Source organism: Hylobates moloch, unplaced genomic scaffold (genome assembly GCF_009828535.3).
Source record: "Hylobates moloch isolate HMO894 unplaced genomic scaffold, HMol_V3 SCAFFOLD_22, whole genome shotgun sequence".
Taxonomy (NCBI): Eukaryota; Metazoa; Chordata; class Mammalia; order Primates; family Hylobatidae; genus Hylobates; species Hylobates moloch.
This window is the reverse complement of record NW_026652297.1, coordinates 14,246,843-14,264,448: the sequence shown is the minus strand read 5'-3', so window position 1 is coordinate 14,264,448 and position 17,606 is coordinate 14,246,843. Positions and strand designations below refer to the sequence as shown.

The following is a 17,606-nucleotide window of genomic DNA, read 5'->3' as shown; positions in this document are numbered from 1 at the left end:
TTTGTATATATTCATATCCACACATATGCATATATACACACCCACACATGCATATATGCATGCCCACACATATATGCATATACACATATATACACACATGCATATCTACACGTGCGTATATGTATATCAGCAAATATATGTATATACGCATATATACACATATACATGCATAGCTACACATATGTATATATGTATATCTACACGTGTTCATATACATACATACACATATGTGTATGAGTATATGTGCATATATGTATATATGTATGTGTGTATGTACGCATACGTATATACACACACATATATGTATGGCAAGTGAAAAGTAATGGAGGACTTTATTAGCAGGTGGGGCTACCCTTAGTTTTCTAGCATAGAGCTTTTTGCAAAGTTGGGCTTGACGGACACATGTCCTGACCCAAGGCCAAACCTCAGCCCAGGAGTATGTCTCAGGGTCACTGTAGCCCCTGGCTGCCCACACTGGGCAGGAGGGAATGAAGGCCTATTGGAGAGAAGAGGTTGGAGAAGGGCAAGTTGCTGGGTCTTCCTCTAGAGTAGGAGTGGGCTCTGGCTTAGCTTTTCTGCTGAGACACTTGGATGCAGGAGGAAGGAGAGAGTCCATGAGCCTGCATGTGACAGGTCAGTCTGTGATGATTTTGCCCAGAGGGCCTGCAGTTTTGCTTTTTAAAGGAGCTTTAGCAGATTAACCTAACAGGGAATGTGAACCTATAGTGGTTTCTGCAGAGCTCTGACTTTGCATTTCCAAGTCCTTGTTCTTTTAATGTTCCAGGAAGTTGGGCTGGGATCTCCCAGGGCTGTGTCTTGTTCACTATAATGTCCTTCAGTGCCCTACATGGTGCCTAGAATGTAGGAGGTATTCAGAGAAGATAAATGAAAGAATAATGTTTAGAGGAATAAACTCATTTTTTCCTCTAAAAGAGAACCAGAAGGTCTTTTGGATTGATACTTGTTCCAGGTTCAGTTAATATGGTGGTTACAAAGGAATCACTCTTTGGTGACTGCTTTGTAAGCTCAGCAGGGACACAACTGGCCCAGTCCCTATGACGTGTCACCCCATTTCCTTTCCCACTCCCTTCCCACAAAAGGTAACTGACTCTTCCTATGTTGACTATACCTGCCTTTTTTCTGCCTGAAGTGACCGTCTGGTTCCTGAGCTCGACACAATTGTCCCTTTGGAATCAACCAAAGCCTACAACATGGTGGACATCATACACTCTGTAAGTGCCACATCTGTTTGTCTTGCCTGTCCTAGTCAGCCACATTCATGGGCATTGTGCTTCGGCCTAGTGAGGAAGCACTGGACCACTTGGCCTTCATGTCAGACAACACAGGTCAGGAATAGGGTGGGCACAGGACCAGTGACCACTGAGTAGTGTGTTCTAGAAAGACCTAGTGGCTATAGATACCCTAGTGGCACAGATGAACTTGAGGGCTGGAGATAGGAGTAGTAAGGGCCAGCAGAGCTCAGGAGTCTTTAGAAGGCCCTCTGAGGAGCATAAATTAGGGGCCATGTCCACAGAGTCTAGAGTGAGGCCAGAGTGATCATTGTTACGTATCACTGGGGCCCTCTGCTCAGAGGGGGTTTTGTCTTTATAGAGAAGAGAGTACACAGGGCATCCTAGAAGGTTGGACTGTGTGTGTAGAGGTCCGTGGGAAACAGGAGCCATCTGTACCTTTTTTTGGTACAGCAGATTCCTGGGTCATTAAGTAATGGGGACAGTGTTGGGCAAACTGAAGGCATCTGTAGATGGCCATTGCCTTCCTTATGGGTACACTGTGCTGTCGGTAGTCCTTGTGTAACACAACATGATGGCTCTCTGGTAACTCTAGAAGTCAGATTCTCCCTCTTCCCTAGGGTTTGCTGTTTTCTGTTATTGTTTTTGTCTTTTTTATTCTTGTAGTCTCTTCCTGCACCAAGGATTAGCCTGAGATGTAACCTTAAGGTCTTCCTTAGGTCTTTTCTGAGCCTTTGCAGGGACATGTGCAATCACTTTCTAATTTTCCCTGTATATGCAGTTGTTTTTGAGTGTCCTAGTTGTTAATGTCTGGCCCCCAAAAGTAGAAAAAGAGAAAAAAAATGAAGATGGTAAAAAGATGTCAGCCCTTTAAATTTCTTGGAAGTCAGTTCAGCCCAAAGCAGGAGAGCCTCGCAGCAGTGTGGGGAGTTGTAGCAACAGTGACCACCCACCTCTTTGCACCTCTGTGATGAGAAGCAGCAGTCAGCAAGCACAGATTCTCAATATTTGGAGGACGGGGTCCTTTTATGCCCACCCTGGCTCCTGCAAGCTGTGTGCAAACTGCTCCGGGAACACTTGCAGAAATATCTGTCATGGAGCTGGGGTGGGGGATGGGTAGCTGCTACTATGCTAAGAGCTGAAATTAACTCCAATTTTCAGTCCAATCCTTCCCCTGGAAGTTGCAGTCCTTCAACAGACGCCAGAGTCAAAATAGTTCCATCAAACAGATTCTGCCAGGCAATTGTTGCCTGGGTGGGGAGACAGATTCCTGGTGCTTCCTACTCTGCCATCTTCTAACTTTTTCTTAAGGTATATGTGATAACTCTTGATTCTCATTATAAAGTTTTATATCCTGCTACCTATTAAATATTCTTGTTTGTAATTTTTTTCTGTCATTTAGGGTTTTAAAAATGTGGTTGTATATTGTCTCTGTATAGATAAGAGTTCTGTCGGGTGCAGGGGCTCATGCCTATAATCCCAATGCTTTGGGAGGCTAAGGCAGGAGGATCCTTTCATGCCAGGAGCTCAAAACCAGCCTGGACAACGTAACGAGTCACCATCTCTATAAAAAGTAAAAAAATTTGCTGGGTGAGGTGGCCGTTGCCTGTAGTCCCATTTACTTGGGAGGCTGAGATGGGAGGATTGCTTGAGCCCAGGTGTTTGAGGCTGTTCTGAGTTACGATCATGCCACTGCACTCCATCCTGGGTGATGGAGCAAGACTTCATCTCCAAAAATAAGTAAATGAATAAAGTTTTATCTTTCTAGTTATTTTACATGTCATTTCTTTCCTTGTCTTGCATTGGCTACAACTCCCTATATGTCAAATGTAATGATGAATCTTAGTTGTGATTCTGGGCATCTTTGTATTGTTTGTAAGTTTAGCAAGACTGCTGTCAGTGTTTCCTAATTTATATCTTTTTTCATGTTGAAGCTACTACTGGTTTCTGTTTTAAATATTTTTGTTGTTGTTTATTTTGTTCTTAAAGTTAGGAATGAGTGTTGAATATTGTTGAATGCACTTTCAGTGTTTTTGGAGATGATCATGTGATTTTCTTCCTTAGATCTATTTATAAATCTATCCTAGTAGATTTCTGAATACTAAACTATTCCTTCATTCTTGAAGTTGTATATTCTGTTTGCGAATGTTTTGAGTTTTTGCATTGATATTATGTGATACTAGTGCGTATTTTTTAAGGTATTTTAAAATCAGGTTTTGGTATCGATGTTGTATTTGCTTTACTTATTTATTTATTAATTAATTTTTTTTTTTTTTTTGAGACAGAGTTTTGCTCGTCACCCAAGCTAGAATGCGGTGGCGCAATCTCTACTCACTGCAACCCCTGCCTCCTGGGTTCAACCAATTCTCCTGCATCAGTCTCCCAAGTAGCTGGGATTACAGGCGAGCCCTACCATGTCCAGCTAATTTTTGTACTTTTAGTGGAGACACAGTTTCGCCATGTTGGCCAGGCTGGTCTTGAACTTCTGACCTCAGGTGATCCACCTGCCTTGGCCCCACAAAGTGCTGGGATTATAGGTGTGAGCCACCGTGCCTGACCTGTATTTGCTTTATGTATTAGTGTTCTAGTGCTGTCATAAGAAAATACCATAAACCGCATAGCTTAAACAACAGAAATTTATTTTCTGTCAGTTCTGGAGGCTAGAAGTACAAGATCATGGTGTTGGCAGGGCTGGCTTCATTCTGAGGTCTCTGTCTCTTTGGCTTCTGGACTACACTCTTGCTGTGTCCTCACGAGGTCTTTGCTCTCAGTGCGTGCAGAAAGAGATTTCTGATATCTCTTCCTCTTTTTTTTTTTTTTTTTCCTCAGAGACAGGGTCTTGCTTTGTCACCCGGGCTGGAGTGCAGCGGTGTGACTTTGACTCACTGCAGCCTTGACCTCCTGTGCTCAAGTGATCTTCCCACTTCAGCCTCCTGAGTAGCTGGGACTATAGCTGCATGCCACCACATCTGGCTAATTTTTAAATTTTTTCTAGAGATGGCATCTTACTATGTTGCCCAGGCTGGCTTTTCCAATTATTTATTTTTTTTGAGATGGAGTCTGGCTCTGTCACCCACCGAGGCTGGAGTGCAGTGGCGTGATCTCGGCTCACTGCAAGCTCCGCCTCCCGGGTACCCGCCATTCTCCTGCCTCAGCCACCCGAGTAGCAGGGACTACAGGCACCCACTACCACGCCTGGCTAATTTTGTTTTTGTATTTTTAGTAGAGACGGGGTTTCACTGTGTTAGCCAGGATGGTCTCGATCTCCTGACCTTGTAATCTGCCCACCTCGGCCTCCCAAAGTGTTGGGATTACAGGTGTGAGCCACTGTGCCCAGCCGGCTTTCCAATTCTTTTTTTGAGATGGAGTCTCACTCCGTCGCCAGGCTGGAGTGCAGTGGCACGATCTCAGCTTACTGCAACCTCTGCCTCCCGGGTTCAAATGATTCTCCTGCCTCAGCCTCCTGAATAGCTGGGATTTCAGGCACCCGCCACCATGCTTGGCTAATGTTTGTATTTTTAGTAGAGACAGGATTTCACCATGTTGGCCAGGATGGTCTTGATCTCCTGACCTCATGATCCGCCTGCCTTGACCTCCCAAAGTGCTGGGATTACAGGCATGAGCCACCGCACCAGCCCAGCTTTTCCAATTCTTAAAAAGAATTCCAGTCCTATCAGATTAGGGTCTCCGTCTTATGGCCCCGTTTAACTTTAATTACCTCTGGAACATCCCTCTCTCCAAATTCACTTTTTTTTCTTTTTCTTTGAGACAGAGTCTAACTCTGTTGCCCAGGCTGGCATGCAGTGGCGAGATCTTGGCTCATTGCAACTTCTGCCTTCCAGGTTCAGGAGATGCTTCTGCCTCAGCCTCTCAAGTAGCTGGGATTACAGGTGTGTGCCACCATGCCTGGCTAATTTTTGTATTTTATGGGGTTTCGCCACGTTGGCCAGGCTGGTCTTGAACTCCTGGCTTCAAGTGGTCTGTTCGCCTCCGCCTCCCAAACTACTGGCATTAGAGGTGTAACCCACTGCACCTGGCCCATATATTTACTTTTAACTCAAAAAGTGTTGTATTATTACACTTTTTTATTTTGCTTTTTTAAAAAACTTCTTCTGGCCGGGTGTGGTGGCTCACGCCTGTAAGCCCAGCACTTTGGGAGGCTGAGGCAGGTCGATCACTTGAGGTCAGGAGTTCGAGACCAGCTTGGCCAACATGGTGAAAACCCGTCTCTACTGAAAATACAAAAATTAGCCGAGTGTGGTGGCGTGTCCCTGTAATCCCAGCTACTGGAGAGACTGAGGCAGGAGAATCACTTAAACTGGGGAGGTACAGGTTGCAATGAGCTGAGATCGCACCATTGCATTCCAGCCTGGGTGACAAGAGTGAAACTGTCTCTAAAAAAAAAAAAAAAAAAAAAAGAAAGAAAAAAAGTGAATATGCTAGAAAAGAGTCAAAGCAGTGACTTTCGAGAGAAGCTACTTAAGAGTGCACACACAAATCAATACGGTAGTCAGGGGAAGGCATTACTTCTGGGGAAGAAGAGTGCAAAGGAAAGAGAGAGGTACCTTTGGAAATTGTGAAGGGAAAATGAAGGAAGGGGGGTAAATTTATGTACCTGCAAGACATACAAAATCCAGTACACTGAAGGACACTACACCTTTCCCCATCATCCTCCCTAAAATTAGTCACCCATGAACTAAACTGCACTTTGCTATATTGACAGAAGAGGGTGCTCTTGAACTAGGATTTTTGTTCATTTGTTCATCTGCCAACTCTGGAGAATGCAGATACAAATAGTTTTCATTTATATAAAGCTACAATAAGAAAACAAAAAGTGAGAATGAAATATGTCACTTGATGGAACTCCGTTCACTGTAAAAGTCAATCATGAAGCAGCTGACTATGCTTCAGTCTGAGTGCAGTAGCCCCTGATGAGCATTTGAGGTTGTAAAAATAGAAAATTCAGAAACTAATGACAAAATGGAGAGATAATAGTAAGAAGTGAAGTTAAAGCTGATTGAATTAAGAAAATGGGCAGGGGAGACAAAATTGCATAGGAAATGATATCAAAATTGCAAGGTGCTCAAAGGAGCACCTTGAATGAGAATTTAATAAGGAACATTGAAGAAAAGTAGATAAATAGCCTAAAAAATGAAATAATATAAAAAAATAAAAGTAGATTTTACATTCTCACCACAAAAAAGTATGTGAGGTGGTGGATATGTTAACTAGCTTGATTTAGTCATCCCACAGTGTATACATATATGAAAACATGTACATTGTACACAGATGCAATTACAAAATTTTAAAATAGTACAAATACCTTTAATACAATTATTGGTTATATTGTCACATCTGGGATTAATTTTTTAAATTCTTAGTTAATTGTATGAGAAAAAAGTGACTACAATGAAAGGCAAAGAAGAATGAACATACATACAATTGGAGTGTCTGAAGAAAAACCAGTAGAACAGACTTAATATTTAAAACTGTAATCCAAGAAAATATTCCAGAAATAAAATAAGATTCAGATTTATATAATGAAAGAGCACACTGAGCACATGGGAAAATTGACCCAGAATGGTCAAACTAGAGAAAATATTAACTGTTGGATTTTTAAAATAAGGAGAAATCCTCAGGACCTATGGGCAGAAATCAAATGACTTACAAGGGCAAGAGAATAAAATGGCATCCAACTTCTCCAAAGCAACATAGAAAAGCAAGGAAACAACAGAAAAGCACTTTCAGGAGGCTGAAGGAAAGAATCTGTGACTAAGGATTTTATGTTTAGCAAAGCTCACCTTCATGTATTAAGACTGCAGAAAACCAGTTTTAAACCAAGAACCGAGGGAAGTTTGTGTTAATGAGGCTTTCTTGAGGAATCTACTAGAGAATGAGCTTCATCCAATCAAGAGGTAGCTGGAGAAATTTCAACAGAAGGATTGGTAGTGATTATCTAATATACTTAATTATAATTCTAAGACTAAAACAGAACTGGGGATGAGGGTAGAGAACAATATATAAGTGTTATATGTTTAGTTTCAGAAAAAAATGCAACTGAAAAATGGGAGGAGAAAAGAGAGGGGAAGAATATTGCAGAATCAGCTCACTGATTATTGTTAGCTAACAGGTATCATTGAAAACAAACTAGTTAATAAAAGATGAAGGAAATGAACTAAAGGCATCAAAAGGCATAATTACAAAGGTAACCACTAGACTAAAAAATACAAACATTCTTTAATATTAAACTTCTCACATAAACAGTATATATCATTGTGGGTAATGATAAAGGGGAAAAAATAAAAAAAGATAAAAGACAATAAATATAGAATACATAGTAATTATAAAAAATAATATGACAGGCCAGGCACGGTGGCTTATGCCTGTAATCCCGGTACTTTCGGAGGCTGAGGCGGGCAGATCACCTGAGGTTGGGAGTTTGAGACCAGCCTGACCAGCATGGAGAAACCCCATCTCTCCTGAAAATACAAAATTAGCCAGGTGTGGTGGCACATGCCTGTAATCCCAGCTACCTGGGAGGCTGAGGCAGAAGAATCGCTTGCACCCAGGAGGCAGAGGTTGTGGTGAGCCGAGACTGCACCATTGCACTCCAGCCTGGGCAACAAGAGTGAAACTCTGTCTCAAATAGTAATAATAATAATAATAATATGATAGTAAAAAAGTGTCATACCAATAAATATGGATGGGTTTAATTCACTTGTTAAAAATGTCTAATTTGTTATGGACTAACTATATTCAGTATATAAATGTGATTCAGAAAGGCTAAAAATAAGGTATGGGCAGAAATATACTGGGAGAATGGAAACAATAACATAGCAGTATTTGTGACACTAATATTGAACAAAGTTCAGGTATTAACATGATAAGGAAGGACTTTTTTTTTTTTTTTTGATATGGAATCTCGCTGTGTAACCCAGGCTAGAGTGCTGTAGCACAGTCTCGGCTCACTGCAACCTCCACCTCCCAGGTTCAAGTGATTCTCCTGCATCAGCCTCCCAGGAAGGACATTTTCAACTGCTAAAAGCCATAGTTCACAATGATAATGTAAAGCATATCAAATATCTGTGCCACAAATAACCACCATCTTTATAAAGCTGAAACTATAGGAGATTCAACAGACTTAGGTAGAAACACTAAGGAGATGTATACACAGCATTGTTAGTACAAAGCAGGTCAAACGGACAAAAGTAATAATTTAGGAGACCTAAATAACGTAATAAATAGATCTTACACATCTATTTTGGACGTTACACCCTGGTAATGAACAATAAATCTTATTCTGAAGTGCACATGGAATATTCACAAAAGTTGATCATATGTATTAGATCAGAAAGAAAACATCATTAAATCCCATAGAGCAAAAAATACTGTGAAACGACATTGCTTAAAATTAGAAACTTTTTGTAGCAACTAAAACAAAGGCAGCCTCCAGCCAGGAAATAAATCTTCTAGTAAACAATTCTTAGATGAAAGGGGAAAATAGAAAACAAATGACAGAATTCTAAAAGAAAAAAAGACAAGACGCTATGTGTCAAAACCTATAGAATATGTTTAAAACAATGAACAGATGAAAGTTTATTTCCTGAAACAGTAAAAATGAGAGAAGGAAAATAAACAGGCCAGGCGCGGTGACTCACACATGTAATCCCAGCAGTTTGGGAGGCCGAGGCAGGTGGATTGCTTGAGCTCAGGAGTTCGAGACCAGCCTGGGCAACACGGTGAAACCCCGTCTCTACTAAAATACAAAAAATTAGCTAGTCATGGTGGCGTGTGCCTGTAATCCCAGGTACTCAGGAGGCTGAGACAGGAGAATCGCTTGAACCTGGGAGGCAGAGGTTGCAGTGAGCCGAGATCGTGCCACTGCACTTCAGCCTGGGCGCCAGAGCAAGACTCCATCTCAAAAAAAATAAAAAAAGAAAAAGAAAAATAAACAGATTCCCAACTGGAAAAGCCAAGGAAAAAAGCCCTGTAAAATATTTCAGAATAAATCCAAGAAATAATTTAATAAGGATAAATGCAGAAATTTATGATGGAAATAGAAGAATAGCTGCAATTAGTAAATACTGGCTAACTTCAAAAAAGAGACAGTAAAAGCAGAAGTATGAAGTGAAAAAGGGAATAACCATTGAAAAAGAAGAAACTTAAGAATCGTTAAGAGGCCAGATGTGGTGGCTCATGCCTATAATCCCAGCACTTCGGGAGGCTGAGGTGGGAGGATTGCTTGAAGCCAGGAGTCGAAGACCAACCTGGGCAACATAGTGAGTCCCTGTCTCTACAAAAATTTTTAAAGTTAACTGGGTGTGGTGGCATGCACCTATAGTCCCAGCTACTTGAGAGGCTTCAGTGTAGGAGAATTGCTAGAACACAGGAGTTCAAGGCTGTAGTGAGCTGTGATTGCACCATCATACTCCAGCCTGGGCAACATAGTGAGACCCTGTCTCAAAAAAAAAAAAAATTATAAGAGACAAGATACAATGGAAAATTTGTTTGGAAAACACAGTTTAACAGAAATTGATCCCATCAGAGGTAGGAAGCTTAAATGAACCACCAAATTCCATGGAAGGAATTACTTCACCAAAAAGCACCAGGAGCTGGATTCAGTGGCTCATGCTTATAATCCCAACATTTTGGGATGCTAAAATGGGAGGATTGTTTGAGCCCAGGAGTTTGAGACCAGCCTGGGCAGCATGATGAAACTCTGTCTCTACAAAAAATAAATTAGGGCCAGGCAAGGTGGCTCACACCTGTAATCCCAGCACTTTGGGAGGCCGAGGCGGGCGGATCACCTGAGGTCGGGAGTTCGAGACCAGCCTGACTAACATGGAGAAACCTCGTCTTTACTAAAAATACAAAATTAGCCAGGTGTGGTGGCACATGCCTGTAAACCCAGCCACTCTGGAGGCTGAGGCAGGAGAATTGCTTGAACCTGGGAGGTGGAGGTTGCGGTGAGCCAGGATCGTGCCCTTGCACTCCATCCTGGGCAACAAGAGCGAAACTCCATCTGAAAAAAAAAAAAAAAAAAAAAAGCCAGGCATGGTGGTATGCAGCTGTAGTCCCAGCTACTGGGGAGGCCGAGGTGGGAGTTTGCTTGAGCCCAGGAAGTTGAGGGAGCAGTTAACCATGTTGGTGCCACGGCACTCTACCCTGGGTGACAGAGCAAGACTCTGTCTCAAACAAACAAACACCAGGCCCAAATAGTTCCATGTGGAATTTCTGAGACCTTTAAAGGCCAAATAGTCCTAGTGCCACATAAATTCTTCCAGAGCATAGAAAGTAAACAAAACACACAAGAACCTTCCAAAAATTTTTTAAAGCAGTATAATATCAATACCTGAACATGATAAAGGTAGTACTTAAGATTTCAGTTTCATATTGCTTATCTCTTTAAAATTATATCTGTGGCCTACTGGGATTTATTCTAGGAATGCAAGATTGGTTCTAGGAAACTCAATAATATACTGTATTAACACATATAGGGGAGAAAAATCACAATTACTTATATAGACGCTGAAGAAAACCTTTAAGAAAGATTAATACCTATTCCTGATAGACTTCATAAAATAGGGATTAATTAATACTTTCTTAATGTGATAAAATTTGGTATAGACCTTTTCAAAAGCCTGCATCTCACCTAATAAAGACTAGCTTCTACTAGGATTAGGAACAAGTATAGGATGCCCATTATTTCCATTATTATTTAACATTGTTCTGGAAATATTAACCAATACAGTTAGCCAAGAAGAGGACCAATTAGAGACAAAAGCCTTGGGAGAGATGTCGAGCTGTAATGTAGGTGATATAGTATTATAGTATTCAAGAAAACTAGAGAATGCATTATTATACTAAAACAATACTTGAGGAACAGGATACAAAATTAACATATAGAAATCTTCATATACACAAGCAGTAACCAATTATGGTAGAGTAAAAGCCTCTTTTACATAGCAACAAGAAGATAAAATATTTAGTAAAAATTTTAACAGGAAATGTACAGAAGCTGTTGTAGGGCAAATTTATTTTTTTAGACAGGGTTTCACTCTGTCACCCAGGATGGAGTGCAGTGACCCAGTCACAACTCACTGCAGCTTCAACTTCCTGGTCAAGCAATCCTCCCACATTGCCAGGACTACAGGCATGCATCACCACACCCACCTGATTTAGTATTTTTTTTTTTTTTTTTGGTAGGAAGAAGTCCTGCTGTGTTGCCCAGGCTGGTCTGAAACTCTTGGGCTCAAGCAATCCTTCTGCCTTGGCCTTCCAAAGTGCTGAGATTTTAGGTGTGAGCCCCCAAGCCCAGCCCAGGGTGATCTTAAAAACGCTTTTGAAAATCAAAAGTAGGCCAGGCATGGTGGCTCACACCTGTAATCCCAGCACTTTAGGAAGCTGAGGAGGGAAGATCCCTTGAGCCCAGGAATTTGAGACCATCCTGGGCAACATAGTGAGACCTTGTCTGTACAGAACAAAACATAAAAGTAGACTTGAACAAATGGAAAGACATTCCTTGTTCCTGGGGTTAATGTTATGAACAAATTGGTGATTCTTAAGTTGTTCTATAAATTTAAGGCAATCCCAATAAACAGTTTTTAAAAACTAGAACTAGATAAGTTTATACAAAAGTGCACATGGAAAAATAAAAGTGCAAGAATACCTAAGAATATACTGCAAAAGAAAAGCTGTAAGTGGGGACTAGCCATGTTTTATGTTACAGCATCCTATAGTTAAAACTGTGGTACAGGCACATAAATAGACCAGTGGAATAGAATAAAAGCCAGAAATAGACTCAAGTACATACAGAATTGTAGTACAGTCACGCGTTGCGTAACAACGGGGATATGTTCTGAGAAATGCATCATTAGGCAATTTCATTTTGCAACCATCATAGAGTGTACTTCCACAAACCTAGATGGTATAGCCTATTACACACCTAGGATCTGTGGTATAGTCTATTGCTCTTAGGCTGCAAACCTGTATAGCGCGTTACTGTACCAAACACTGTATACAGTTGTAACACAATGGTAAGAATGTATCTAAACATAAAAAGGGTACAGTAAAAATAGGGTATTACAATAGGACCACCTTCCTATAGGCAGTCTGTCATTGACCAGAACCTCATTGTGCAGTGCCCAACTGTATATGATAATGATATTTTATCAAATCTCAGGGGCAAAAATTAGCTTTTAATAAATGATGCTGAGGCAACTGACTAGCCATTTAGGAAAATATAAAATTAGATTCATACTTTACACCATGTACAAAAATAAACTGCAAATGGGTCAGAGAACTAAATATAATCTGTGAATCCATACAAGCACTAAAAGAAAACACAGATGAATTCCTCTGAAACCTTAAGGGAAGGTTTAGAAATGCTTTTGAACTGTAACTCCAAAACTAGTTTCAGTGAAAGATAGACAAAGCTGACTGTGAAAATTTTAAAATCCCACTCTTCATAGCAAAAAACTGTAAACAAAATCAAAAGACAACCAATATGCTAGAAGAAACTCTTTGCAGCATGTATCCCAGAGTATGAATATTCTTAATAAAGAGCTCTTACGCTGAGGGATTAACAACCAAAATTGATAGAAAAATGGGCAAAAAACCACGGATACATAGCTCACAAAAAAGATATAAAATGGTCCTTAAACATGTCAAAAGATTTTCAACTTCATACATAATGCTAGAAATACAAATTCGAATTACACCGAGTATTTTCTCACATGTCAGATTGGCTAAAAATAAAAATCCTGCAAAAAGTTTCCACTGGAAAGTCAGTGGAGAAGCAGGCACTCTTGTGCATTGCTGGTAGGGGCTCTGGTATTATCCAGGACCAAATTAGCATTTGCCCTTTAACTCAGCAATCCCATTCCTAGCAATTTACCCTGAAGACACATCTTCCACCATACAAAATTATAGATGTACGAGGTTACTACCATTACGTTGTCATTTGTAATTGCGAGATACTCTAACCTAAATGTAAATTTTAAAATAATGTAAGCCACGTGTAGATTCGTTGAATAAACTTTGGTACATCACACAGTACAGTACTATGCAGAAGTGAAAAAGAATGACCATCTCTATGAACTGATAGGAAGTGATTCCCAGGACATATTAAGTGAAAAAATTCAAAGTACAAGAGTGTCTGTACTGTTACTTTCCACGTAGGATACAAGGGTAAATTAAAAGATACAAATGCAAACACACACGTAATACATCAGAAAATAATGAGGTTAATAACAGGGTAGGTGGGACTAGGGTGGAAGGGATGGGGAAGGAACACTATTAAACTGTATTAGTATTTTACATATTAAAAATAAAATCAAGACTGGGGAAAACCTTTAAAATGAAATACAAACATGAACCTGTTTTAAATGAGTGACTTTTGAACATATATTTTGACTATATACCTTTCATCTAAAGACTGAAATAGCTGTAAAAAAATTCTAGCTAATAGGTCTGTTCTTTGTAGCTGTTTAAGTTAGCAGTACTGAAACCATTTTCTCTGTATTTGAGGATCGAATAAATAAGTACATTTTGAGGGTAGTGGCAGCCAGATTCTGCTATTGGAGAAGGGAGTTGTGAATATGGCAAGAGAAAAAAATCTAGAATGAACCCTATAGTTGCATTGGAGTAGGATTGGAATTACCAGCATGAACTCATAGTTTTTCATATAGCTGGACTTTGGATGTTTTAGAAGGAGTCACACACACACACATCCCTAAAAAGAGCCCAGGCCTTTTGGAGAAATGGCTGATTGTAGGGCTGGGGCAGGAAAGAAACCAAGATGAACCAGAAAGTAAGATAATTCCAAAATGTAAGGTAGTGCTCAAAAAATGATGGGGACACTTTAGAAGGACACAGGAACCAGCATGAAGGAACTTTGGTAAATATAGGACAATTTGAACATAAAATGATAGTGAAAGATTATAATCCATAGAATAAAACAATCCATAAGTTCATACTGATACCTATAAGTAAATGGGAAAGGCAAAGATTTTTCTTGTGGTAGATGTCAGCTAATAAATGGAGAAGAAAAGTGGAATTGGAAAACTCACCATTTGGGCTGGGTGTGGTGGTTCATACTTGTAAGGAGGGCGGATTGCTGCAGCTCCAGAGTTTGAGACCAGCCCGGCCAACATGGTGAAACCCTGTCTCTACTAAAAATACAAAAATTAACCGGGTTTGGTGGCATAAACCTGTGGTCCCAGCTGCTTGGGAGGCTAAGGTGGGAAGATCGCTCGAGCCTGGGAGGTGGAGGTTGCAGCGAGCTGAGGTTGCTCCACTGCACTCCCACCTAGATGGCAGAGTAAGACCCTGTCTCAAGAAAAACACAAACAAAAACAAAAAAGAAACAAAACCAAAAAAACTCACCATTTGGCAGCTATCATGACAGTAATGAGTCAGGCAAGAATCATGGCTGCTTGATGGCTGCTAGGATGCTAAACCTAGTGGATGAAGAAGTAGGTTAATGATTAAAGTTTGAAGAACAGGATTTTATGTAGTCTCAAAGTATTTCCTCACAAAATTCTTATTAAATTGGAGAAATAGTAACTTTACAAGGAAACCTGCAGATATCACCATCATTAATGGACAAATCAACACCTTGTGCCACTTGATGAGAATGTTCCTTCTGTGGTACTCCCGTGGAAAGGCTTAGCTCAAAATTAAACATGAAGAAATACCAAAGGAACCCAAATAGAAGGCATGCTTTACAAATTAACCGGTCTGTTGTCTTCAAAGATGTCATGATTATGAAAGACAAAGATGGAGGGGGAAAGTTAAAGGAGCCTAAAGAGACATGACCACTAAAAGCACCAGGTGATCCTGGCTCAGGTTCTGGACCAGAATTTTGTTGCTTATGCTGCTATAAAGGATACTATTGGAACAATTGGCAAACTTGAATAATGTCATAGAATAAGAAATAGTGGCCTGGCGCGGTGGCTCACACCTGTAATCCCAGCACTTTGGGAGGCCGAGGTGGGCGGATCACGACGTCAAGAGATCGAGACTATTCTGACCAACATGGTGAAACCATCTCTAAAAATACAAAAAAATTAGCTGGGCATGGTGGTGCATGCCTGTAGTCCCAGCTACTCGGGAGGCTGAGTCAGGAGAATTGCTTGAACCCAGGGGGTGGAGATTGCAGTGAGCCGAGATTGTGCCACTGCACTCCATCCTGGGCAGCTAAGCGAGACTCTGTCTCAAACAAAAGAAAATTGTGAATTGGGCACAGTGGCTCATGCCAGTAATCTCAGCACTTTGGGAGGCTGAGGCAGGTGGATTGCTTGAGCCCAAGAGTTTGAGACCAGCTTGGGCAACATAGCAAGACCCTGTCTCTACAAAAATACAAAAAAATTTTTTTTTTGGTGGCATATACCTGTAATCCTAGCTACTTGGGAGGCTGAGGTGAGAGGATTGCTTGAGCCCGGAGGTCAAGGCTGCAGTGAGCTGTGATGGTGCTTCTGCACTCCAGCCTGGGTCACAGAGCAAGACCTGTCTCAAAAAAAAAAAAAAAACAGTATTGTGGTAATGTTTATTTCCTGATTTTGATAATATCACTGTAGTGAATGTTCTTGTGTGTTTATATATATATAAAAGAGAGAGTGATGGTTGGGCACAGTGGCTCACGCCTGTAATCACAGCACTTTGGAGGCCAAGGTGGGAGGATTGCTTAAGGCCAGGAATTGGAGACCAGTCTGGGCAACATAGTGAGAGCTCATCTCTACTAAAAATTAAAAAATTAACTGAGCATGGTGGTGCACAGCTGTGGTCCTAGTTGCTTGGGAGGCCGAGGTGGGAAGATCACTTGAGCCCAGGAGATCGAGGCTGCAGTGAGCCATGATTGCACCACTGCATTCCAGCCTGGGTGACAGAGGGAGACCCTGTCTCAAAGAAAAAAAAAAGCAAAATAGTTTGTAGTAAAATAATAAATGAAGAATCGGGGTGAAGGGTATATGTACTGTTCTTGAATTTTTTATTTTTATTTATTTATTTTTTGAGATAGAGTCTCCCTCCATTGCCCAGGCTAGAGTTCAGTGGCATAATCTTGGCTCACTGCAACCTCTGCCTTCCAGTTTAAGCGATTCTCCTGCCTCAGCCTCCTGAGTAGCTGGGATTACAGGTACCTGCCACGACACCAGGCTAATTTTTTGTATTTTTAGTAGAGAGGGGTTTCGCTACATTGGCCAGGCTGGTCTTGAACTCCTGGCCTCAGGTGATCCACCCGCCTCGACCTCCCAAAGTGCTAAGATTACAGAAGTGAGCCAGTGGGCCCAGCCTGACATTTTTATTTAGGTTGGAAATAATTTCAAAGTGAAAAGGTAAAGTTGTCACAAAAATTCCACATTCAAATAGGACTTTTAAAACAAACTTCATTGGTGTTTCCATCTTAGCGGCAATTGAGGTTTTCCACACCATTTCTCCCCAGCAGGGAGGAGGTGCTGCCTCTGCCTGTTGTCCTGCTTCCTTGGAGAACCTGTGATAGAGCTGGAGCTGTCTACCTCTACCTCTGTAATTCTGTAATAGAAATGTCATTCTGTAGTGTCATTACATCTTATACTTGTCTTTATCATTTTGAGCTCAGAAGTAAATTTATTCCTGCAGGTTGTTGATGAACGTGAATTTTTTGAGATCATGCCCAATTATGCCAAGAACATCATTGTTGGTTTTGCAAGAATGAATGGGAGGACTGTTGGAATTGTTGGCAACCAACCTAAGGTGGCCTCAGGTAGGATGGAGCTCTTATAAGCCTTGGTTGTGGGGTTGGAGGCCAGGGAAGCCTGGGTCCATGGTATCCTTTCTGTCTTTTGCCTGTTCTTCAGACATGGCCTTCCATGACCAGAGGGAAAAATCTAAATGGTTGTTATAAAAGCTGCTTTTTTTTTTTTTTTTTTAGACAGGGTCTTACTGTTGTCCAGGCTGGAGTGCAGTGGTGTGATCTCAGGTCACTGGAACCTCTGCCTCCCAGGGTCAAGCAGTCCTTCCACCTTGGCCTCCCGAGTAGCTGGGACTACAGGCACATACCACCATACCTGGATAATTTTCTTTTTTTGTATTTTTGGTGGAGATGGGGTTTTGCCATGTTGCCTGTGTTGGTTTCCAACTCCTGAGCTCAAGTGATCCGCCCACCTTAGCCTCCGAAAGTGCTAGGATTACAGGCATGAGCCACCACACCTGGCCTATAAAAGCTACTTTTAATATCTCAAAATGCTCCTTTCATACTCCTTTTCTTTTCTTTTTTTTTTTTGAGACAGAGTCTCGCTGTTGCCCAGGCTGGAGTGCAGTGGCGCGATCTCGGCTCACTGCAGGCTCCGCCCCCTGAGGTTCACGCCATTCTCATGC

The 17,606-nt window shown here is 41.2% G+C and overlaps 1 protein-coding gene across 3 annotated transcripts in view; it reads left to right on the top strand.

The window, feature by feature from the left end:
* Positions 1–17,606, top strand: part of PCCB (propionyl-CoA carboxylase subunit beta) — an 80,236-nt gene that overhangs the window by 48,833 nt on the left and 13,797 nt on the right. For all 3 annotated transcript variants that reach the window (XM_032143862.2, XM_032143866.2, XM_032143863.2), the window contains 2 exons: positions 1,151–1,232; positions 16,869–16,992. In XM_032143862.2, the coding sequence (XP_031999753.1) occupies positions 1,151–1,232; positions 16,869–16,992 (206 nt within the window). The remainder of the gene's footprint in view (positions 1–1,150; positions 1,233–16,868; positions 16,993–17,606) is intronic.